General features: G+C 45.5%; 1 protein-coding gene across 7 annotated transcripts in view; it reads right to left on the bottom strand.

Moving 5' to 3' along the window:
* The window catches only part of LOC124621768 (transcriptional enhancer factor TEF-1), an 803,182-nt gene that overhangs the window by 104,678 nt on the left and 673,774 nt on the right, over positions 1 to 24,730 (bottom strand). For 6 of the 7 annotated variants that reach the window (XM_047147194.1, XM_047147197.1, XM_047147191.1 and 3 more), the window contains exon 3: positions 21,404 to 21,531. In XM_047147194.1, the coding sequence (XP_047003150.1) occupies positions 21,404 to 21,531 (128 nt within the window). The remainder of the gene's footprint in view (positions 1 to 21,403; positions 21,532 to 24,730) is intronic. The other variant, XM_047147193.1, reaches the window with a different exon arrangement.

Here is a 24,730-nt window from a genome sequence, read left to right as displayed (position 1 = left end):
GCCAGACCGATGCCATTAATTTGGTGCCCCGTTTTCTCCATCTGAAATAAAATCTTCCAAGAATAGCCGTCCGGCGCGGCGGAAGTGACGTAAGGAGGTCTCGAGTCGTGGGGTGTCAAGTTTCACCGCGACAGCCTCCACTCTCCTCCCTGCAGTATCAGCTCTCGTCGCTGGAGACGCTATGTCTCCACTGAACGCGTCTCCTTACTTACTTACTTACTTACTTGTACACCTGCAGCTAATGACAAGCCAGTGCGCGAATAACCCCAGGACTCTTTGTTTCTCTCTTCCTCCCCTTCGTGGATTAGGTTTTTAAGCCGGTTCCGTCTTCACACATTTCTTCCACCTCTTTTTGCTCATCCGAATGTTTCTGTATGAACACAGAGGAAGCCTATTACTGTCCGTGCTTTTGCATGTGTTCATATCAGTTATTTCAGTAGGGGAAAATGCCCGATTATCGACTATAGTTCTTAAATTGAAGATTAACAGTAAATTACGAGGGTAATCCCAAAAGTAAGGAGTCCTATTTTTTTATAAGAACATAGACCTGTTTATTTCTACAATGGTTTACATCAGTTTACAGCTTGAACAATTATCTATTTTTCGACATAATCACCATTTCTGTCGATGCATTTTTGTAGACGCTGTGGCAGTTTTTGTATGCCCATGTCATACCAGCTTACCGCTATGCTGTTCAGAAAGTTATGAGCCTCTTCTTTCACCTCGTCGTCGGAGCTGAATCGCTGGGACCACAATTAACGCTGACAGGTACTGTGAGACTCTGAAAAAACTCAAATGGCAATTCAGAACCGGAGAAAAGTAATGTTGAGCAAGGGCGTACACATTCTCCATGACAACGCTCGTCCACACATCGCTCGGCAAACCGTTGCTCTCCTGCAACAGTTTGCCGGCCGAAGTGGCCGTGCGGTTAAAGACGCTGCAGTCTGGAACCGCAAGACCGCTACGGTCGCAGGTTCGAATCCTGCCTCGGGCATGGATATTTGTGATGTCCTTAGGTTAGTTAGGTTTAACTAGTTCTAAGTTCTAGGGGACTAATGACCTCAGCAGTTGAGTCCCATAGTGCTCAGAGCCATTTGAACCATTTGAACCTGCAACAGTTTCAGTGGAACACAATCACCCACCCACCCACCCACCCACCCACCCTATAGTTCAGACTTGGCGCCCAGTGACTATCACCTGTTCCCTAAGTTAAAAGAACATTTGGCCGGAAAGCGATTCAGCTCCGACGAAGCGATTCAGCTCCGACGACGAGGTGAAAGAAGAGGTTCATAACTTTCTGAACAGCATGGCAGCGAGCTGGTATGACATGGGCATACAAAAACTGCTACAGCGTCTAAAAAAATGCATCGACGGAAATGGTGATTATGTCGAAAAATAGTTAAATGTTCAAGTTGTAAAGTGATGTGAACCATTGTAGAAATAAACAGGTATATGTACTTATAAAAAAATAGGAGAGCTTACTTTTGGGATTACCCTCGTAGCTACCTTTGAACCATGGAAAATGTGCTACTGGAGAATCTTTAAATACGTCCCTTGCAAAAACTCTTTCGAATATTTTCTCATTCTGTAACAGAAGGACAGTGAACTAAAACATGTAATTTTTACCTCCGGACAATTGGTTTCCTAATTAGGAGTTTAAATAAATGCTAAAGTGTGATGAATTACTAACATAGCCTTTATTCGTCCAACATGTTTGTTTCAGGGAGTGCTGCTTACCTGATTGTTACTCTGCCGACCTACCAGCCGTAGCAAGAAAAATGTTCAGTCTATGTGCTTTTTGATACGGAAGTCAGATTTAAAATCTTCCCAAGAGTGGGAGGAATACTGGGTTTAACGTCTCGTCTACATGGAGGTCATTAGAGACGGAGCGCAAGCTCAGATTGTGTCACGGATGCGGCTGAAATCGGCCCAGCTGTTTCAAAGGAACCGTACCGGAATTTGTCTGGAGCTATTTAGGGAAAACCCAAATCTCGATGGCCGGACGCGGGATTGAACCGACGTCCTTCTGAAAGTGAGTCCAGTGTGATAATCACTGCGCCACCTCGCTCGGTAAAATCTTTCAGGTACCCTCGTCGACACCTGCACAATGTCGTAACACCAGCGAAAGCACCCAATGCACTTAATCCAGGTCTCTTTAGAGGTGTCAGTTGATCACAGTTGCTCGCAGTAAATGCACTCCTCGTCTTCTTCATATTCAGATGGTGCGTCTTTCGCCATGTTTTCATCAATCCTGGAATCGGAGTTTTCCTCACCATGATCGTGCTGCTCTCTGCTTTCGTAACCTGTGCTTTCTTAACATGAGCTTTCGTTTGTTAGCTCCATATATTGAAGGTCTATCAAATGCATCACTTGAAAGTTCTAGACTAGGCTTTGGTATATTTCCTGTAGTCCTCGTACTTGCTTCCTTCTTCCATTTAGCCAAGGACTGCTCCAAAGGCTTTTTTCAAGGAGATGACATCAATACTGCAGCTTTACCTGGTTTTGATGAGTAACTTACTTTCCAAAGTCCCTTCGTATTAAGACATCGTCTGCATATAGTGAAATATTTAAGTTTTTCATTCTGATATTTCGATATGTGTGCGATTTAATTGCTTCAGTTGTGGATGACGACATTTATATAATGATGAAAAGAGTAAACGATCCTAGGCACCTTTAACATACAACTTTGTGTATTAAAATTTCATCTGTTTTTATTCTTCCTTGCTCTAAAATTAGATTTTCATTCGCTATCAGATATTTAATTTATCAAACCCCAACAATCCTTACCATTACGCATTAGGAACACTAAAGCATACAGTTAAACCACAGGGCTTTTAATTCGCCTCCACAGCAGAATCTAACTTCTGGTGACTGACAGTGGATTCGAATTCTAATACAGAAAGACACGGTCGTAATGAAAATTTGGAAGGAAGCCAGTATGACTAACCGTATGTACATAGCTTTGTCGAGAATCAGTAATAAACGTCTTTACGTTATAATGAAATGTACTGACAGATTTAAGCTGTACCGATTCAACAAACAGTTTCAATATGTGGATATATATAGCGTGCACTGTATTGCAAAGTGTAAGAAACATTACGTATGCTTACGATAGTCAAGCAAGGAATTACTACACCTTTCCTTTGAAACAAACAACTAGGCGGTCAACAAATGTTGAAGGTGAACTTTCGATCTGAGTAAGAGGACTGATGTACATGCCATTATTGCAATGTTTTGGAGATGGACAGCGTTGTTACCCGTGGCTTCATGATGTGAGGAGCCATCGGGTATAGCTTCAGGCCATGGTTGGTAGTGGCACAACGGTATGTCACCGACATCCTGCGCCCTCGTGGATTACCTCTTAGGCGAGAGTACCGCGGTGCCATTTTTCAACAGAAGAACACCCGTCCGCGATAAAATCTTTGTGGGATCAGCTAGGTCGCCAACTCCGTCCCAGTACCAGTGTGCAGGATATCAAAGACCAGTTACAACAGTTGCGGGCCACTTGCATCGGGATAGAATACAACAGCTTTACGACACCCTTATCTGCATCTAGGTCAGCGGGGGGTGCGCTTGTTCTGCCAGAATCTTGGTAAACTTCACTTGATTTTGTTATTACTTAATTAAAATCACATATCCTTTACTGAATTAACGTCACATATCCTCTGAATCGGCGAAGTTTCATGTCGTTTCCCCCTCCCCTTCTGAGCTCTTAAGGAGTAGTCAGGCATGTATGTAGAAGCAAACGATAACATCAAAAAGATTTATGTGAATTTGATAATATCTCAACAGCAGCCAGGTAAGGCATTTTCTCATACTGTAAATATCCACTAAAAATAATAAAGATGGTAGTACGGCCGCCGTCGCTAAAGAGAAAAGATGTGGATATTGCTAAACCGTACGCGGCAAAAAAAGAGAGATGGAAGTGTCACATCTTGTAACTTTTAATTATTAGATCTTGAATGTTTGAACAGCATTTGTTAAAGCATGAGCATGCAAGTCACTATATAATGGATCAGTTTATAAGACTATACTTACAATTTAGGGAATTACAACACAGTAATAAAATAACACGGGAATCACAACACAATAATAAAATAACACAACAATTTATTTATGTACGTAAGAGGGCACAATGTATGCATATATTCCATTTATTTCCAACAGCTCAACGGTCCCATAAACTGCAGTAGTTGCACCCTGTTCAAAATGTGACGAACCTGTAAATACCAATCATCTGAAAATGAGCCTCAGTGAGTCGGAAACTAATTAATGAAACAATAATTTAAAACAACGCAGGATAAAGCGACTGGTTACCGTATTAATTCAAAGCATCCACTAGGACGTGGTCTCTATTCTGTTACAGACGTCACTTTTGTACTTGACGCGATGGAAATCCATGAACTTCCCTCAAAAACTTCTTACATATTATCACATACTTCATACATATTTTTATCTATAGAGACTGTGCCCGGCATGCATTGCAAAGCCTCTACTTCCTTGTAAATAGGTAAACAGACACAAAGCAGATGTATATGTCACATACCTTTAACACATTTCACATATATCTGTACAAATGTTTCATCCGTATCTCTAACGAAATTCGTTCTGTAATTTTATCAGCATTCTGAGAAAATTTGTAATTCTGCCAGTAAATGATTGACGTTTTGAGGAGGAGGACAGTTGCTGGCAACTGTCCGATTCTCAGTTGTTTTACACCATGAGAGACTATAGGAGACGTTAAATTTATCTGTGCTATTGAGCCGTCTGGCATGATCTTTGGCCCCAGAACACGATGTAGTCGATGGACTGAACAACGCATATGAGAGACAGGTAGCACCATATAATTACAGAAAAGAAATACCAAAAGGTCGTTTCGTGCGTTTCTACATGCCACCACTTCTCACAATCACCCTCCACCCCTAGTGGTAGTAGGAGTATCATTCTCCCACAGTATTTCTATGCACATAATGTGTATGCAAAATAGATTGAAATTTTCCCGGACATCAGTTAAGCTTCTGTGTCACTCCTTTTTCACCAACCCCTACAGGTGATAGATGATTCTTACCCCCACGGAAACTTTCGCGGCCTTAAGCACAACTCATCAATGTTTTATCGTAATCGGATGAATGGTAAAGGAACGCATAGAAGACAAGCAAAACGAACACACAAATATTATTTTTTTATATTATCGATACAGCAGTAAGTCTATTAACCCAGAGAAAGCGACTGAAATTTCCTAAGTCACTCACGACAAAAGTCAACACTGGTCCTGCGACTAACGCCAATTTCTCTTCCTACCAACTTCTACAAATATCGCTATTTCTGTCGTATGTAAAACAATCTCGATGTTTCTATCGTATGTAAAACAACCTCGACGTTTCTATCGTATGTAAAAAAACTGGTAGAGGGTCGTCTAACCAGAAAAAAACCACTTGAAACGCATGAGACTACGCCGATGCGTCAATGTCTAGTGCGACATGTACTGGATTATCTAAAAATGGCAGGCTGCTAGAATCCATCGCTTCGTTCACTCTGACAATGTACCGAAAGTAAAAGGTAGACCCGAACCACATGACTGGAATGCCCCCTGCTTTGATATATGTAGTCCTTGTAAGAGATAGTATGCGCTACCTTTGCTCCGACCTTTGAAATGAGTCAACAGTTTAATGTGAATTACGAACAAAAGTGTAACTTTGAATTACTCAGACATACAATTCATTCCCAGAAGGAAAGAAGCGACACAGTGATTGCAAATTTGTGTGCATCATGATTTTTTTTACCCGATATTACGATCGTACAATTTAAATTCCAACATCATCATCGCCGGTTGCTAACTACAATGTGTAGCTGACGTGTTCCTTGTAATAGAGCTGCTGCGTGCTTCGCCTGCAAGGCCGACGCACCCGCATTACCGCTGCGTCGAGTGTTGAGGCTATGACGACGATAGGAAGGCGGTTTCCACTGTTCCGCGTCGACTAGTCAATAAGAGCAAAATTTGAGACTATTCCCGCACTTTGGGAACATAGTATTATCACAATACATCCCTTATATTCATTTTATCTGGCCAATCCTGTCGCTTTACTTCAATTCATGTTTTATGATGTACCTCTATCCTGTTCGTAACGCTGTGGCCGTCGCCTTTTAGACAGGTATTCTGAAACAGGTGGGAAAATACATCAACAATGTTATTCAATTTGCAAGGGCAGAGATAAGGCAATGTACAGTTTAGGATCATCAAAATGTACTAACGAAATGGATTAAATTTTAAACCCGTTCACTGGGTCTCGTGGAATGAGGATGTAAAATTGTTTTCCGTCCGCCAAATGGGATATTAAACTCGGCGGCCTTCTAGGTGCTATTCGAGAGTAGTGGCCTATGTGCCGGCATCGGGTTTCACCCTCTCCCATCCCTTCATCGGCCCGCAGCTCGTGGTCTTGCGGTAGCCTTCTCGCTTGCTGCGCACGGGGTCCCCGGTTCGATTCCCTGCGGTGTCAGGGATTTTCCCTGTCTCGAGATGACTGGTGTTGTTGTGTTGTCTTCATCATCATTCATCTCCATTACGGTCGGAGGAATGCAACGGCAAACCACCTCCAATACGACCTTGCCTAGTCGGCGGTGCGGGTCTCCCGCATCATTCCCTACGCTCCTTGGAGTATGGGACATCATCATCATTCCTTCATTAATAGCGATAGAAACTTACTGGCCGTCATCCAGACCGTCACACAGATACACTTGACGCTTCGGTAACAGGCTGGTAGAAGGCAACAGCACACTACTTCCACTGTGATCTTGTCCAGGACGGCAATGCGCAATTAATGCAACTGACCACAATGTTCGTTTTGTGAGTAAGGCACCGATTTTCATTTAAATGCATAAATAATATACAGATAGTCCACGAGGTTTCAGAATTTCAGTGGATGTCGTCGACATCTTGCCATATAGAGATGAGTTTTACGCAAGAGATTGCTGGTGCACTTTACTGGCTTTATACCTAAAATTGGTGCACAGATGCATGCGAACAGTGCTAGTGCACGCGCGCCCTCTGTCGAATTGTGAGACTGCAGTGTTAAAATTCAGTGACTATGATAATAGACTTAATTGTCTTTAGACCTGTCATTTGGGGTAAAATTTTTTGTCAGTGAAGATATTAGAGAAATCGCCAGGATCCACGCTTCGTCAAGTTGAAAGCCGTCATCATGACTAGTAACATCTTCTGCCAAACTTACTTCCATGGTTGATTACGTCAGTTCCAGACGGATCTCGATATGGCCAAGATTTCCGTGGCAAAATAATCCAAAGAAAGTCCTGTGGGGGTACAATGCTCAGCTATCGGTAACTTACCGGGATGTGGAAGGTGAGCGTGACGATTATGTCCAGTGCACTTCTCATGACTGTACTGTGAATGTAGAATGTACAATGGACGCTTTGCCACACTGGCGAGCTATTTTGTATACACATAGTATTGAACAGGCATGTCTTTCTCTAACAGAAATAACAAGCTGCACACTGTAACAAGGCACAGGAGAGAGGTTCAAATCGCCACACGGCAATCGAGGCTTAGGTTTTCTGTTGTTTCACTCAACTCATTTACCTAAATTTTGGAATGGTAGTTTCATGAAGACCATGGTTAACTTCTTTCCAATTTTGTGTCTGATCCGTAAAGTTGAATCATTTCTAATGACAATTCCAACTCCGAGAGAGTTGGCAGGTGACATCATTTCACCATTTGAAAGGCTGCCAATTGCCACACCACAAACATAGATTTGTCCCGGCAGTCAGACCTCTTCTGACGAGAATGACCCTCTACCTAAACAAATGTAACATGACCCACGACATAGACAAAAGTAACATACTGTGCACGAATAGGCGGATGGACACGTTACCGTATAATCACATACTCACTGAAAGCAGTCAAATCAATTGAGTATCCTAGTATGTTTACAGAGTGGATCGAACACATAAAACGAATCGCAGGACAGACAGATATGTAGACCACTCATGAGAGAGGTAGTTTACAAAACCCTCACTCGACCGATACTTGAATACACTCCTGGAAATTGAAATAAGAACACCGTGAATTCATTGTCCCAGGAAGGGGAAACTTTATTGACACATTCCTGGGGTCAGATACATCACATGATCACACTGACAGAACCACAGGCACATAGACACAGGCAACAGAGCACGCACAATGTCGGCACTAGTACAGTGTATATCCACCTTTCGCAGCAATGCAGGTTGCTATTCTCCCATGGAAACGATCGTAGAGATGCTGGATGTAGTCCTGTGGAACGGCTTGCCATGCCATTTCCACCTGGCGCCTCAGTTGGACCAGCGTTCGTGCTGGACGTGCAGACCGCGTGAGACGACGCTTCATCCAGTCCCAAACATGCTCAATGGGGGACAGATCCGGAGATCTTGCTGGCCAGGGTAGTTGACTTACACCTTCTAGAGCACGTTGGGTGGCACGGGATACATGCGGACGTGCATTGTCCTGTTGGAACAGCAAGTTCCCTTGCCGGTCTAGGAATGGTAGAACGATGGGTTCGATGACGGTTTGGATGTACCGTGCACTATTCAGTGTCCCCTCGACGATCACCAGTGGTGTACGGCCAGTGTAGGAGATCGCTCCCCACACCATGATGCCGGGTGTTGGCCCTGTGTGCCTCGGTCGTATGCAGTCCTGATTGTGGCGCTCACCTGCACGGCGCTAAACACGCATGCGACCATCATTGGCACCAAGGCAGAAGCGACTCTCATCGCTGAAGACGACACGTCTCCATTCGTCCCTCCATTCACGCCTGTCGCGACACCACTGGAGGCGGGCTGCACGATGTTGGGGCGTGAGCGGAAGACGGCCTAACGGTGTGCGGGACCGTAGCCCAGCTTCATGGAGACGGTTGCGAATGGTCCTCGCCGATACCCCAGGAGCAACAGTGTCCCTAAATTTGCTGGGAAGTGGCGGTGCGGTCCCCTACGGCACTGCGTAGGATCCTACGGTCTTGGCGTGCATCCGTGCGTCGCTGCGGTCCGGTACCAGGTCGACGGGCACGTGCACCTTCCGCCGACCACTGGCGACAACATCGATGTACTGTGGAGACCTCACGCCCCACGTGTTGAGCAATTCGGCGGTACGTCCACCCGGCCTCCCGCATGCCCACTATACGCCCTCGCTCAAAGTCCGTCAGCTGCACATACGGTTCACGTCCACGCTGTCGCGGCATGCTACCAGTGTTAAAGACTGCGATGGAGCTCCGTATGCCACGGCAAACTGGCTGACACTGACGGTGGCGGTCCACAAATGCTGCGCAGCTAGCGCCATTCGACGGCCAACACCGCGGTTCCTGGTGTGTCCGCTGTGCCGTGCGTGTGATCATTGCTTGTACAGCCCTCTCGCAGTGTCCGGAGCAAGTATGGTGGGTCTGACACACCGGTGTCAATGTGTTCTTTTTTCCATTTCCAGGAGTGTATTTCTCGTTAGTCTGCCATTCTTACCAAATCGGACCTTATAGAGGGAATAGAGAAGGTCCAAAGAAAAGCAGTGTGTTTGCTCACACCGTCATTTGGTAAGCGCGAAAGCGTCATGCAGATGCTCATCAAGCTCCAGGCGCAGACTGTACCAGAGGCGTTGTGCATCACGCTGTGGTTTACTCTTAAATATCCTGGAACGTACGTTGTTAGAAGAGTTAACCAATTCATTGCTTCGTATTACGTAAATCTCGCGAAAAGACCAAAAAATGTGCACTTCTCCTGGAGTGAATCTCGTAAATACACTGGTGAGCCAAAGAAACTGGTACACGCCCCCGCGAGCACGCAGAAGTGCCGCAACACGGCGCTGAATGGACTCTACTCCAGGGCTCCTCCAGGGCTGTCCATAAATCAGCAAGAGCACGAGGGTGTGGAAATCTCTTCTGAACAGCAAGTTGCAAGACATTCCAGTTCTGCTGAATAATGTTCATGTCTCGGGAGGTGGTAGCCACCGGAAGTGTTTAAACTCCGAAAAGCGTTGCTGGAGCCACTCAGCAGCTATTCTGCACGTTTGCGGTGTCGAATTGTCCTGTTGGAATTGCCCAAGTCCGTCGGAATGCACAATGGACATAAATGGATGCAGGTGATCAGACAGGATGCTTACGTACGTGTCATCAGTCAGAGTCGAATCTAGACGTATCAGGGGTCCCATATGACTCCAACTGCACACGCCCCACACCAGTACAGAGCCTCCATCAGCTTGAACAGTCCCCTGCTGACATGCAGGATCCATATCCGTACACGTCCGTCCGCTCGGTACAATTTGAAGCGAGACTCGTCTGACCAGGCAACGTGTTTCCAGTCATCAACAGTCCAATGTCGGTGTTGACGGGCCCAGGCGAGGCGTAAAGGATTGTGTCGTCCTGTCATCAAGGGTACACGAGTGAACCTTCGGCTCCGAAAGCCCGTATCGATGATGTTTCGTTGAATGGTTCGCACGTTGGCACTTGTTGATGGTCCAGCACTGAAATCTGCAGCAGTTTGCAGAAGGGTTGCACTTCTGTAACGCTGAACGAATCTCTTCAATCGTCGTTGCTCCCGCTCTTGCAGGATCTTTTTCCGACCGTAGGGATGTCTGACATTTGATGTTTTACCGTATTCCTAATATTCGCGGTTCACTCGTGAAATGGTCGTATGGAAAAATTCCCACTTCATCGCTACCTCGGAGATGCTGTGTCCCATCGCACGTGAGGCGTGTATAACTCATCGTTCAAACTCACTTAAATCTCGAAACCTGCCATTGTAGCAGCAGTAAGCGATTTTAACAATTGCGCCAGACACTTGTAGTCTTATACAGTCGTTGCCGACCGCAGCGCCGTAGTCTGCCTGTTTAAATATCGCTGTCTTTAAATACGCATGCCTGTACCAGTTTCTACCTCTGAAAGGTAGGTCTAACGCATGATGCGGTTTGGCAGCTTTTAGAACACAGAGCCGGCCGTGGTGGTCTAGCGGTTCTAGACGCTCAGTCCGGAACCGCGCGACTGCTACAGTCGCAGGTTCGAATCCTGCCTCGGGCATGGATGTGTGTGGTGTCCTTAGGTTAGTTAGGTTTAAGTAGTTCTAAGTTCTAGGGGACTGATGACCACAGATGTTAAGTCCCATAGTGCTCAGAGCCATTTGAACCATTTAGAACACAGATGCCTACGCGAAAAACTCCAGGGATATTAGAGAAGTTAGTTTGGAGGCTTGCCGTGTTGGTGAGACACAAGCTACGGTGTAAATTGACGTGCGTTATGCACCTGCAAGCCAGACTGTTAGCACTGTCCAGGAGTGGGCAGTGAGGATGGGAAGCGCTCGGGCCGTCCGACATTCCAGCGGGGCGCTATCTGGAGCCAGCTGAGAGCCGGATAACGCGGAGAAACGCGGCAGTGAGGGATGCGGCGGCGGCGGCGGCGGCAGCTTCAGACGCTGCACCGGTACCCGCGCTAATGGGCCCGGTCCGGCCGGTCGGCTCCCTGTCCTGGCCTGCCCCGGCCAAAGCAAAAAAACGAAACAAAACCACGACACAGCACACATCCCGCCGGCGGCGGCTGCTGCTGCCGGAGCTACCTGCGGACACGCTGAGGTACCCACTGTCTGCCAGCCAAAAACACACGATGCTCACAGACCGCGATGCGCTACTTTGTTCTGATACACATTGTAATGGGCCTTGCCTCCCAGGAACTTGCGTATGTTAATCGAAATGTCCGATTCCATATAAATTGGAGCCAGACCTGGGTTATTTTCGTAACTCAATTACATATTTCTCATCTGAAGGTATCTCTGAACGTATCTGATTACAAAAACTATTTTTCTGATAATATATTTGTATTATTCATATCGACCCATTTCGTAAAATCGATCTTGTACCACGAAAATTAGTAATCATGAGTCAAAACTCAAATGATATAGAAACAAATTCAAAGTAAATTTAATATTGTTAGGCAGCAGTTTTCATGCAGACAAAATTTCTGTTCATTTATAATTTTTCGAATTTCATCATCGATACTGAAATCGATTTTATAAAATAACAGGAAGCTTCTATTTCTCATATTGTCAAAATCTGTACCGCTTGTTATTAATCATTAGGGCAATGAATCTTCACGTAAATAATCCTTTTCAGAAAATAATATAAAAATTAAACCCGAAAAAAATTTCAATTAAGACAGTGAAGCTAATACTAATTGGGACTATATCCCGCTCTAGAAGGTACTAGAAGCTATGGAGTAAGCTCCGCGGAAAAAATACCAGTCATGCGTATCAGAAGCGCACCCTGGCCCTTTGAAGAGCTGTACGTGGCACAGAACTGATACCAGCCCGTCGTATGCCTCTCCACCAGGAAATCATTGCAGCGAACTACTGAATATGCGTAAGTTGCTAGTAAAACGCCACGTTTTTTTCCCCTTGGAGCACACTCCTAAATGTGATCTTTTTTCCTGGATGCAAAAAAGGAAACATATGAAGCACAAACAATACTTTTTTAAATTATGGAACGGCGATGGGAAACAGCTCTTGGGTAGGAACATCTGAACATAAACATAAGGCATGCAATAAGAGAAACGTATCACTCTTAAGCGGGAACATAAAAATTTCGCGACACACCTGACATGTTTTCGCGACACACTAATGTGTAGCGACAAAGGAGGCGTCGAGTGCACCGATGGTCCAATGAGGCGTTTTCACGCAAGACGTGGTTCTTTAACGTTTTGAAGGTGTTCTTCCTACTATGACCTGGGTCCACGCTTTAGGTTACCCTAAACACGAACGAGGAAGTTTATTTCGCCATTGCGAAATGGATTCACATTTTGTGAATCTGGATTTACGTCAACGTTCGCGACTTACGAAAATTCTACCCCGGAGCACGCCTCCAGGACCGATCCAAACTTCCACATGTCACGAAGTCTACGAACATTATGTTCGCACATTTCGTGATTCCTGCACAGAGAGAGAGAAATATTTTATCGTCATCTTCGAGTGTCGAGACATGGATACATCACTGATGGTTACAATGTCTCTGTCTGTATCTTCACATTACAATGCTCTTCGGACACAGATACATGTACTGTGAAGATATAGGCAACGTATAAGTACACACATTGTAATCATTAATAATGTATCCATGACTAGGGGAACTAAAATGACGAAACATATTCGTATCTGCCTCTGCAGGAATCTTGAAATGTGCGAGCGTAAGGATAATGGACTCTGTGACATATGGAGGTTTTGATCAGTCCAGGAGGCGTGCCCGGATAGCCGTAGTTATCAAGGGGAACGCTTGCGATAAGTCGGAAATCCGAGTTCTAGTCCCTGCGCGGCACAAATTTTCAGGTGTCGCAAACAGCTGACATCAATCCAGATTCGCAAAACGCGAATCCATTTCATAATATTTACCACAGGTAAAAACGCCAGAACAGTGTTATGTCAAGATACAAACAACGTATAAACACCGACACTGAAACCATCAATAACGTATTTCAACATTGTCGATGATCATGTGTTGCTCTTTCTTGTATATCTCTAAGATGAGTCCGCTGTGAATTCTCCTGTCTTCCAGAATTGTCGAGAACCATGCATATGTCGCTGCTTCGTGAAAGAAATATCGATATTCAAAACAAGATCAAACGAATCTGCATTTCTCTTTCTTCATCCTTATTGTATTCCAGTTACTGCTACCTTTCTAGGGTCCTGGTCGTCGATGGGACGTTAACGCCTTATCTTCCTTCCTTGAATAACAACACGGGAGTAAAAATGTATATTCTGGTTTTAGAAGAAGAACTGCAACCCAGTAGAAAGACGGGTTCGGGAGCTGGGATGTAAAACAGTTGTGAGAACACAAAGACGCACGTTGCGGCGCAGCAACGAACGCGTATCTGTTACAACGGAGCGGCGCTTCATCGCCACGGTCGGGCGGTGTCACCTGGTGAGGAGTGCCAGCTCGTGTCTGGCACGGAGCAGCTATCGACTGCCGGCCGCCGCACAGTGGCTGCGAATCGACCACACTGCCTCACCAAGTAGTATCGCGCAACGGAGAAGCCTCTCACAAATAAAAAAGCACGAAACAAACTTTTCTTTCCATATGCTGCGGCCAGCTAGCAGAGGATGTTAACACACTGATGAGACAAAACACTGCTGCCTGCAGAACAGAGAAGAACAGCAAATCATTCTATGATGATGAGAGCTTCAAATGGGGAAATCCGCTGACATAAGCGACTTATACAAAAGGCAGATAGTTACGGCAAGCTGTCGGCAACGAGTGTCTCGAAATAGCGAAGATGGTCGGCTGGTAGCGTGTTTCGGACGAGAGCACCTACCGACAGTGGTTTAAGGACGGCGAATCCACGAGTAGCCAAAGCCGGCAGTGTGTTGGACGTCCACGGCTCATCACGAAATGTCTCGATCGGAGGCTTTCCCACTAGGTAAATCAGTTTAGGCGATGATTATGGCAGATTTGAAGACAGAATACAATGCTGGCGCAGGCACGAGTATTTCGGTGCACGTCCTTCAGCGCGCACACTGTCAAACATAGGGTTCCGGAGCAGACATATTCCCGTGTGACCCAACAACATCGTCAATTACGATTCCAGTGGGCATAGGATCATCGAAATTTATCTGTGAATCAAAGGAAACGTATATTCTGCTTGTGTGAATGGGTTTACATGGGGGCCTGTGGTAGTAATCGAAGGCATAACTACCAGTTGTGGAACACTGTGCACATTACTGCGGACGACCTGTATACCTTCATGCTTGACACCCCCCCCCCCCCCCCCCCCCCAATAGTGATGGTATTTTCCAGTAGGATAACCGTCAGTGTCACAAGACCAGAATGAATGAATTCACGTTGAGAGCGGGACGGCCAAGAATTCGGCACTCTCGCCTGCCTGCAAAGTTCCCTCACCACGCCATGCCCAATGCGTGTGATGAAGGGAAAGATGGGGCAACGGTGAATATGCAGCATTTACGAGTGGCACTGTTCAGGACATGGTTTTCGTATTTCAGAATTATCAACAACACAGGGCACAAAACAAATTTTTAGTATTATTTATTTTTGGTGTGCTGAAGACATAATTTTTATCTTCTGCAACCTGTCGGCATACAGACAGAGGTAGACAATTTCACAGATTTTCCCACTTAGGTTGCCACGTAATCGTGACGTACACTGATAAGCCAGAGCATGATTATCACTGCCCACCTCCACGATGGATGCCGCCCGGTGGCCTTGTGGGCACATGACGCGGTAGCAAAAGTATGCAAGCGAAGCAGACACGGAAGGGGAACACCCTAGCGAAGACATGGGTTGCAAATGGGAAAATCCATTGAGATAAGCGACTTTGACAAAGGGTAGATCACTATTATTATTATTATTATTACGCACAACCTATGAACTTGCCTCTCTAGAGTGGCGAAGATGGTCAAATTTTCACGTGCAACTGTCGTGAGCATCTACGGAAAGACGTAGGAGGACAGTGAAACTACCACTAGGCCTAAATTGTTGGACGTACACGACTCTTCACAGAGCGTGGTATTCGGGCGCTTGGCCGCTCTGTAAAGTAGGATAAACGTTGATCTGCGGGCATCTCTGCCTAAAGAGCACAACGCTGGTGCACGCACAACCGTTTCGTAGCACAACGTTCATCGTACATTGTTGAACATGGAGGTCATCCGCAGACCACACCTACTCGGTCATATGTTTGACCCAACGACATCGCCTTTTACGATTGCAGTGGGCACGGGACCATCGGAATTCGACTGTCGTTCAAGGGGAAAGTGACGGCTCTTCGGTGAGCCACATTGTGGCTACACAAGGTCATCGAAGTAAACGACGGCTCGAAACGTGAAGTGCGCCACGGACGCAGGCTGGTGGGAGCAGTATTATGCTATGGGAGACATTTCCTGAGCTTGCAAGGGACCTGTGGTAGTAATCGAAGACACTCTGACAGCTGTGAACCACCTGCATCCCTTCACGCTTGGTGTTTTCCCTGACGGCGATGTTATCTTTCGGCAGCATAATAGTCTGTCTCGGAGCCAGAATCGTGCTACAGTTGTTTGAGGAATTCGCCTGATGTAAATCCTACGGAACTTATCTGGGTGGCTATCGGGCGCCATCGCAGCGTAGGCAAATCAGCGACCCATCTAATACCGAATGCATCCACAAACATACCAAAAAACTACCGAATCGCTGATACGCAGAATCATTGATGTATTTCGTCCCAAAGATAGACAAAGAAGCTAATAAACAGGTGGTCAGAATGTTTTGGCTCATCAGCGCATTTACCTTCACTACAAAAAAAAAAAAAAAAAAAAAAAAAAAAAGCCTTTCACATTTATATGTTGATCGAAATATTTTATTCAGTTTGCTACCTCATTACGTAGACGTGGAAACACTTCTGGAGGAAAACAATGTAGACCTCCTGGACAGTTTTAACTTAAAAGAACTTGTATTTGAAACGGAAATTTTATTGCAGATCAGACATTTTCAGCGCACTTGCACAGGGGCGCTTTCAACAGAAACAGCAAACGGTCTCGAAAACATATGTCGTCAGAACGCTTAGAAAACTATCCTTTTTATTCTTTCAAGGCCTCAATTACTTCTTACATCCAACTTCGCGTTATCTTTAACGGTAGTGAGCTTAGGGACATGGATGTCAGCTTTGTCCCTTACACAATGCAAGTTTCTTTTTAAAGGCATCCCAAACAAATCAGAAATAAGTTGTTACCAACTTTGAAATGTCTTATTGTCAGCAGTATGCAATCAAGCCCATTTAAAATGCGACATGTGCAACCCATTGCAGATGTTCTAATTTTCATTCCTGCATTCGTTTTCCTTCATGTATTCCTGCATCCGTCGGCCGCTGGTGGCCGAGCGGCTCTGGCGCTACAGTCTGGAACCGCGCGACCGCTACGGTCGCAGGTTCGAATCCTGGTTCGGGCATGGATGTGTGTGTTGTCCTTAGGTTAGTTAGGTTTAAGTAGTTCTAAGCTCTAGGGGACTTATGACCTCAGCAGTTGAGTCCCATAGTGCTCAGAGCCATTTGAACCTGCATCCGTTTTCCTTCATGAATCCGACAACATGGGATTTTAAATAGATATTTCGTTCCAGGTATGCCCCTTGACTTAATCATTGTACACTCACGTTCAGAAAAAAAAGAAGACCTTGAACGACTGGAGATAGGACGTTCAGATTCACAGGTCATGTAAAGTAGTATGTTCTACGGAAATGATTAGCATTTCAGTCACCTCGGTTCAGCATGTGTCGTGTTGCCTAGAAGGCACAGGGTCCGTCAAAGGCCCTGACAACTTGTTCCATGCGTGATGGCATCGACGCCAATACGGCGCAAATTGCGTCCTGTAGTATAGCCATCCATGCTGCATTCTCCAGGTTAAAAGGTTCATCTGTCATGGTTGGTACAGAGTCACAGCGCTACATCCGTCGTTTCATCATATCCCACATCTCACACTGCATCCGCCGTTTTGCGACACCTGATAACCTGGCGGCCCAGGACAAAAGGCTGCCATCCTGTGACACCAAGAAGGCACGTGTTAGTGCAACACGATGTGGTCATGCAGTGTCTTGCTGAAAAATCGCGCCTGGGATGTTTAACAGAAAGGGTATGGCTACGGATTGCAGGATGTCATTCAGGTAAAATCTACTGTCATTTGTGGTTGTTCCCCAATAGCACCCCATGCCGCAAGGCGTTAATTTGGCACTGTATGTCTTGTGCGAATGCAGTCAGTGTGATGCCGCTCCCCCTGTCTGCGGCGAACCAAAATGAGGACATTACATTCAAACAAACGAAACCTGATTCGCCTGCAAACACTATCTGATGCCATTCCTGTCCCCAGTGACGACGTTCCATACACCATTGCCGCCTAGTACGTTTCTACAGATTCGTCAAAGGTAGGCGGAGAAATGGACGACGCGCACGTAACTCGTGCCGTAATAAACAGCGGCGGACTGTCACCCCTGATAGTGTACGATGTGTTCCACTGTAGCGCCGGAGCCGAGGAGAACGCAGACCTTACAATGCCACTTGGATGAGGTGTCGATCTCCTTGGTGGAGAGAGAGGGGGGGGGGGGAGGAGGGGGAGGGAGGTCTGGGTGGTGCGACCTGACCCCATCTCGTCGTGTTCTACGGCCTTCCGTCAACCATTCTGCACACATCTGTTGCACTATCAAAACACTTCGTCCCACAAGAGCAGCAATTTCCCGGATGGATACGTCACATACTGTCGAGCCAATAATGCGTCCTCTTTCAAACTCACTGATCTGACGATACGGTTCGCGCGTGCGTCTGCGAGGCATCCTGCACGTCTGGTCAAGTCATACTATCCATTACCTTCTGTTTATAGCGGCAGCGATAGCCGCTGGCACATTTTACGGGTCTGTGGTGTTGCGGCGCGATATCGATGTTCACCTTGAATCAGCGGGCCGATATCGTTCAAATGCAAAGCATTTCTGGAGAACATACTGATGTACATGCCCTGCGAATATGAAGGTCTGCCTCTACTCGTTCACCGTGTTCTGTTTTTCCTAAACATGAGTGTACTTTGCAGTATATGTAAAGTCTCCACATACTTTGTACAGTTCCATCGACAACTGGGAACGGCCTTGCCGCAGTGGTTATACCGGTTCCCGTGAGATCACCGAAGTTAAGCGCTGTCGGGGCGACGCCAATTGAGGAGCTACTCATCTGAATAGTAGCGGCTTCGGTCAAGAAAATCATCATAACGACCGGGAGAGCGGTGTGCTCACACCACGCCCCTCCTATCCGCATCCTCCACTGAGGATGACACAGCGGTCGGATGGTCCCGGCAGGCCACTCGTGGCCTGAAGACGGAGTGCATCGACAATTGTTGCAACTGACAGTGCAATAATGCGTGTAACTTCAGAAAATTTACTATTATACCGTCATTTCATGATGTCCTCCATGTCTGCAAATTTAGCACAAAGTGCTTTGACAATTTTTTACAATCTTTAAATTCTTTCTGCACGGTATTGTGATATCGATCCACAGCAAATTTGCGGTACCCGTCGATTATGCAACTTTGTACAGCATAATATATACTGAGAACTCCGTTCTCTCTGTTCTGCCATTCCCATTCATTTTTTAACGCTTGTGGCGATATATCGCTAGACACTCTCTTTTTGTGCAAGCAGCCACTGGACCTGTGAACTTCATTTACATCACGAACAAACAGCAAAGGGTAAAAAGCGCCAATGCCAAGGTTCTGCCGAACTCGTGAAAAGTCGTGCCGACCAAAAAATGCCGCACCGCACTACTAAATGAAATGTGGCCAAGTATCGAGTACTTTCGAGAAGTACCGAGACACGCCGACCCTCGACCCGCACATCCGGCTTGCGTGTTGTTTGGCACGCCATGGCCGCCCGTGTTGTAGAAAAACAACTGCAGTTATACTAGTCGAAGGACAAGAAAGGGAAGCAGCCGTTGAGAAGGATTTAGCCTATCCCTGATGAACAGGGTGATTATAATTAAAATTTCACTTCTTGAGACACTATAAAGTGAAAAATATTTACTGTATGCGCCAGCGTCATGACTTGCCGTTAGGTGTCGGTACCGATACGGCGACGTAGCGTTGAAACACAAGCATCAGTGTGCGCACAGTCGACATCGGTCTGGAAAAGGTGAGCAGGCCTTTACTCGTAAGGCTGTTTTATCAAAACAATAGCAATAGTGCTCCTGCTCTTGGCAAGGATCGATGCCTTAAAGGAATACGGAGATGTTTTCTTGCCACACTGGGTTTGAAGAACATAATTCGGAAATTCAAATTAACAGGTTGATTTCGGAGTTGCTCCTCGGAAAAGCCGACGGCCAATTGCGCCACAAATTGTTCAAGAAGTTATTGTTGCCATGGCTGAGAAAACGGACACAGTGTGAGATCTTCCAACAGTTCACGAGCTGTGTCGACGATAGATGAACACGGCACGGTCCCCGTTGTTTCGCGCACCAGGTGGGCACTCTATAGTGCCGTCCCACGCTGTCGTGGAAATAGATGGTCGTCACACTGAGCAACATTTTTAACCTGTAACGTAAATACGGTACGCAATTAACATGTTACCCCAATCACGGGGATATTAAAATATGTTTCTTTCAATGGTTTATTCATTAGTTCTCTTCTGTATGTTCTTCAAAATGTTTCCACAAAGTTTCATTGTTCTACGATCACTCCTTTTCAAAGGGGGCCCTCTGAAGTAGCGAAAATTTTGTTTTAAACACCTTGTAATTCGATCTGTATATTGAGAAGGCCTAAGTAGAGAGGAATACAAAGCTGAATGCCAACAGCAATCAAAGGAATTAGCAACAACATGGACGATAAGCAGTTCAGACAAAAAAGAATAGAAGCTTTTGAAAGGGAGTGCTACAGAAGAATGCTTAGGATTAGATGGATGGATTGCAGCATGATTAATGCAGAGGTACCGAATCTAATTGAAGAGAAAAGAAATTTTTGGTACGGCTTAACTAAAAGAAGACATAGGGTGACAGGGCACGGTCTGAGGTATGAAGGAATCGTAAATTTGGTACTGGATGGAAGTGTGAGGGTAAGAATTACAGAGGGAGACCTTGGCGTGAATAAAGTAAACAGGTTCAAATGGAAGTAAATTGCAATAGTTATGCAGAAATGAAGAGGCTTGCACAGGACAGATTAGCGTAGAGAGCTGTATCAAGTCAATCTTCGAACTAAAGATTATAACAACAACATTGCGTCCATTTTTGTTTTCTTTGCTATGTATCAAGAATTACGACGTTACCAGATAACATGCTTGTATATTGGATTATGCATATTTCCACCTGATGATGAACGATACGAATACGCATTATAATGAGGGTAATAAATAACGCGATCTACGCAATTCTGTGTACAGCTGCCAGGAATTATAGTTATCCTCTCCAAAGACCTTTTATTATATGCAGTAATTACTTGATAGTTGGCGCTTCGCGTCTTCGAACTCTCAATCACTACAATCAACTTAAGACTGCCCGCTGTTGTCAAAGCGTCAGTTCAGTGGCAGACTTCGGGTAGTGCAATGCGCACGGCATTCGTTATCTTCGTCAATGCACTAAACTGTTACCGGCCGCAACGGGCATAAAACGTGTTCTGTCCGTGTTAGCACCTGGTTCGCTGATGGCAGAGCCTTATCTGAGGCACAGCTGACAGCTAACGCGGCAACGCTGTATCTCGAAGTGACAAACCTCCTCAAGCAACAAGTATGTAGTTTTATTCACAATGTAGGAGCAGCGCCTTTCTGTCAGCTCCGCAGAAGTGCCGCTGTGGGCGAACAGTATGACATGCGAGCAGCAGGCGGCGGCGGCGGCGGCGGCGGCGGCGCGCATGCGCAGAGCATCTGCGTGGAGAGCCGGTGGCGGCCAGTCATTACCTCGTCGCTTACCTCGTCGCCCACGTCGAGGTTCTTCGAGTCCGAGCCGGAGCCTGCGGTGTCGGCCGGCGGCCCGGAGCTCGTCGGTGTCCACGGCGACGAAATCTTGCCGGCTACCAGCGGACAACCTGCACATACAAACACACACGTCACCTACACAACTGCACCCCGTATCCTCAAGACTGGTGTACTAAGACTTTACTTTACCTTATAAGCACTCTACGAATGTGAGCATATAAATTAATAGTCACTATCACAAGCTGCGACACGGTCGCGACTTAAAATGGTGATCTAGGAAGTCCAGAATAAATTTATTTCCTTCAATGATCACAAAACGTTTTTTTATGGCTAAAGAAACAACAAACAAATAGAACGCAAGCGCACACTCGGCCAAGAAACAGTACAAATAAAAAAAAATTAAAAAATGAAAACCGTTCCTATGCAATTTTATGGCAATACGAGCCAACAAACAGAGAATATGTTGGAACGTGTTATCATACCAGTATGCCTCTTCATATTTTAAGCGCATTTTTCCACATCCACGAAAGTAATAATTTTTCGTTATGGGATGTAGTATTGTTTTAAGATGTTATCTGTCTACAAGTTGTATTTCATTTGCTATGTTTTGCTGCAGATCTGAAGATGGCCAATGCTGACTGAAACCGGTAGTCTAAGGACCAAACGTTTTGTTTTCACTGACAGAAGCAAAAGAAATTTATTTTAAATAGTCATTGTGTGTAGCATTTTCCATGGAGGTGTGTTTATATGTTTTTGAAGCAAAATAACTAAGAGTACATAAATTACAAACAAAAATCACAGTAAAAAGTAAAGTCTTATGGCATGGTTTGTCCGGGAGACCCGCGGGGAGGTTCAGCTGCCAAAGTCTTTTTTCCCTTTCTTCGTGCGTAACTACACCTTTCCTTAGCGAAGGACAAGAGTTCTACCTTCAGTGCATTTGTTGGGTGTAGCTGATTGTAATAGAAGTGTGTATAGTGTAGTATTATACTACTGCTGTAAATAAATACTGCCACTTACATGTATATATGTATATACAAAAGCCTTTTAGGTGCTTCAAATTTGGTGTTTCTTCTACACGTATGCGAAGTTTCTAACAATTCAGACGGATGGCAGAGCCAGAGTTCACCATAAAAAATGCACATACACAAGACACTCGTTACAAGCAACGCGCTGTAATTAAATTCTTCATTGTGCAAACCGTGGTGACCATCCATAAACGTTTGTGTGCAGTGTATGGCGTAAAGTGTGTAGTAATGGTCCAGTTGACCGAAGTACTATTGGACGATTTAAAGTGGCACGAAGTGTAGAAACTGAGCTCCATGATTGGCTATGTTTGAGACGTCCTCGCACAGCTACTCCTGATCGGTGAATCGCGCGGATGCTATTATGCGTGAGATCGGCGCATCACAACTCGAAAATTGGCTCCGCAGCTACCGGCAAGTGCCTGGGCAATGTTGAGCGCTTGCATATTCGGCAGTGTGCTCAAGGTGGGTTCCACGGATGCTCAAAACAGACCACACGAAAAACCTTTCATCTGCACTGTTGGAGCAGTTTCAGGCTAATGGTGAGGCCTTTCTATCACGGATCTTTGCAGGTATCGAAACCTGAGCCAGAAGCATAAACGCTACCACAGCAGTGGCACCACCCGCAGGCATCAAAGAAGAAGAAACTGAAGGCAGTTCCCTCTGCTGACAAAGTTATCATAATAGGCTTTTTCGACAGTGTTCGTGTCATTGTCGTGAATGTATTGACAAAAGGGTCAATGCTCTGAACAAACTCAACAACTGTTCTGGATGTGCTCGATTTGACAAGAATCCAAAACGACAAAGCACAGCCACACAGGTGTCTCAGAACCCACAAAAACATCGCTAAATTTAGTTGGACATCAATGTCTCATCCACCCGATAGCCCACACCTGGTGCACTCGGCCTTCCATATGAGTGGGCCACTTAAGAAATCTCCACGCGAGACACGCTTTACAGATGATGAGAGTAATTCACGCCGTGAAAACATGGCTATGAAAACATGACTGAAACTTTTACCGAAACGGAATACGTGCTCTTATACAAGGCTGACGTAAGGCCATAGAAAGTGCTGGGGGGTACATAGAAAAATAGTACATACAAAAGAAATATTGATTGATATTCTAGTATCGTCCAGAGATCGGGATGCCACAGCAAAGTCGGTAACGCGAATCGATACCACAAGGCATTAGTGAGGGCTCACTGCAATCCGCAACCACATATCGGAGGTACTCCTGAAGATTGCAGACCACACCTCTCTCTCTCTGCATAGCAGCGCCCTCACACTGAGGTCAATATAGCGTCGAGCATGCAAGAGCTCAGCCCACTTTGAGACCTCATCTTCAGCACTACACATCATCCAGTAGGACAGTGTTCGTCGAAGTCTCAGTGAAACATGCAGATGTGTTAATGTTAAACACTGGACTTCAAAAGAACATTTTGTGGTTGTATACATTAAGTGACGCCTTTACGTGACCAATGACTGTTTTCTACACTCTCCTGTGACAAAGAACTGTCTCACGTTAAGCACATCTTTTTATTCATTCATTCATGTAATGAAGTCAGGCTATTGCAGTTGAAAATGAATCACCACCCACAGCACTCCAAGAACCCACAGTTGCGGACAATTGTAGTTTCGTCAGGTCACAACAGATTTTGTTACAAAATTGTAACTCTTAAAAATAGATATGTTCTGAAAAAACACTGTGAATTATTTAGTGAACGACCCTTGTACAATGGAAGAACAATGAAGGTGAAACCTGGCATCAGGAGGTAGCCTGCTTCTTTTGCAAAGTATGAACAGTGCTGTCATGGTTGTATGGTTAACATCCCCATTTGACCAACTCATCGACAGTAGACTGGCCATCAGAAACTGAATCCCACCATCTCTCCTCCTCTCGGAGGCCAAATGCTAGCAATAACCATTTTTGCCACCACCACGCTTCCAACTGGTTACCTCCGAGTGCCATAATCATGCATTAGCAGTCTTGGCTACAGAAATGGATAAATTGGTAATTGTACTGCACCATTTACATTCCACGTGGTAGAATACACAGACAGTCAGTCACATGACTGTAGGAAAATTACAACTATCGACAGAGTTTCAGCCTAAAGACTGAGCGAGGTGGCGCCATGGTTAGCCCAGTGGACTCTGTGTCCGGCCACCCTGATTTAGGTTTTCTGTGATTTCCCTATATCGCTTCAGGCAAATGCCAGGATGGTTCCTGTCAAAAGGCACGGCCAACTTACTTCCCCATCCTTCCCTAATCCGAAAGAACCAATGACC

This window comes from Schistocerca americana, chromosome 7, assembly GCF_021461395.2.
Source record: "Schistocerca americana isolate TAMUIC-IGC-003095 chromosome 7, iqSchAmer2.1, whole genome shotgun sequence".
Classification (NCBI taxonomy): domain Eukaryota; kingdom Metazoa; phylum Arthropoda; class Insecta; order Orthoptera; family Acrididae; genus Schistocerca; species Schistocerca americana.
The sequence above is the reverse complement of the archived record's forward strand: the minus strand, read 5'-3'. Positions and strand labels throughout refer to the sequence as shown.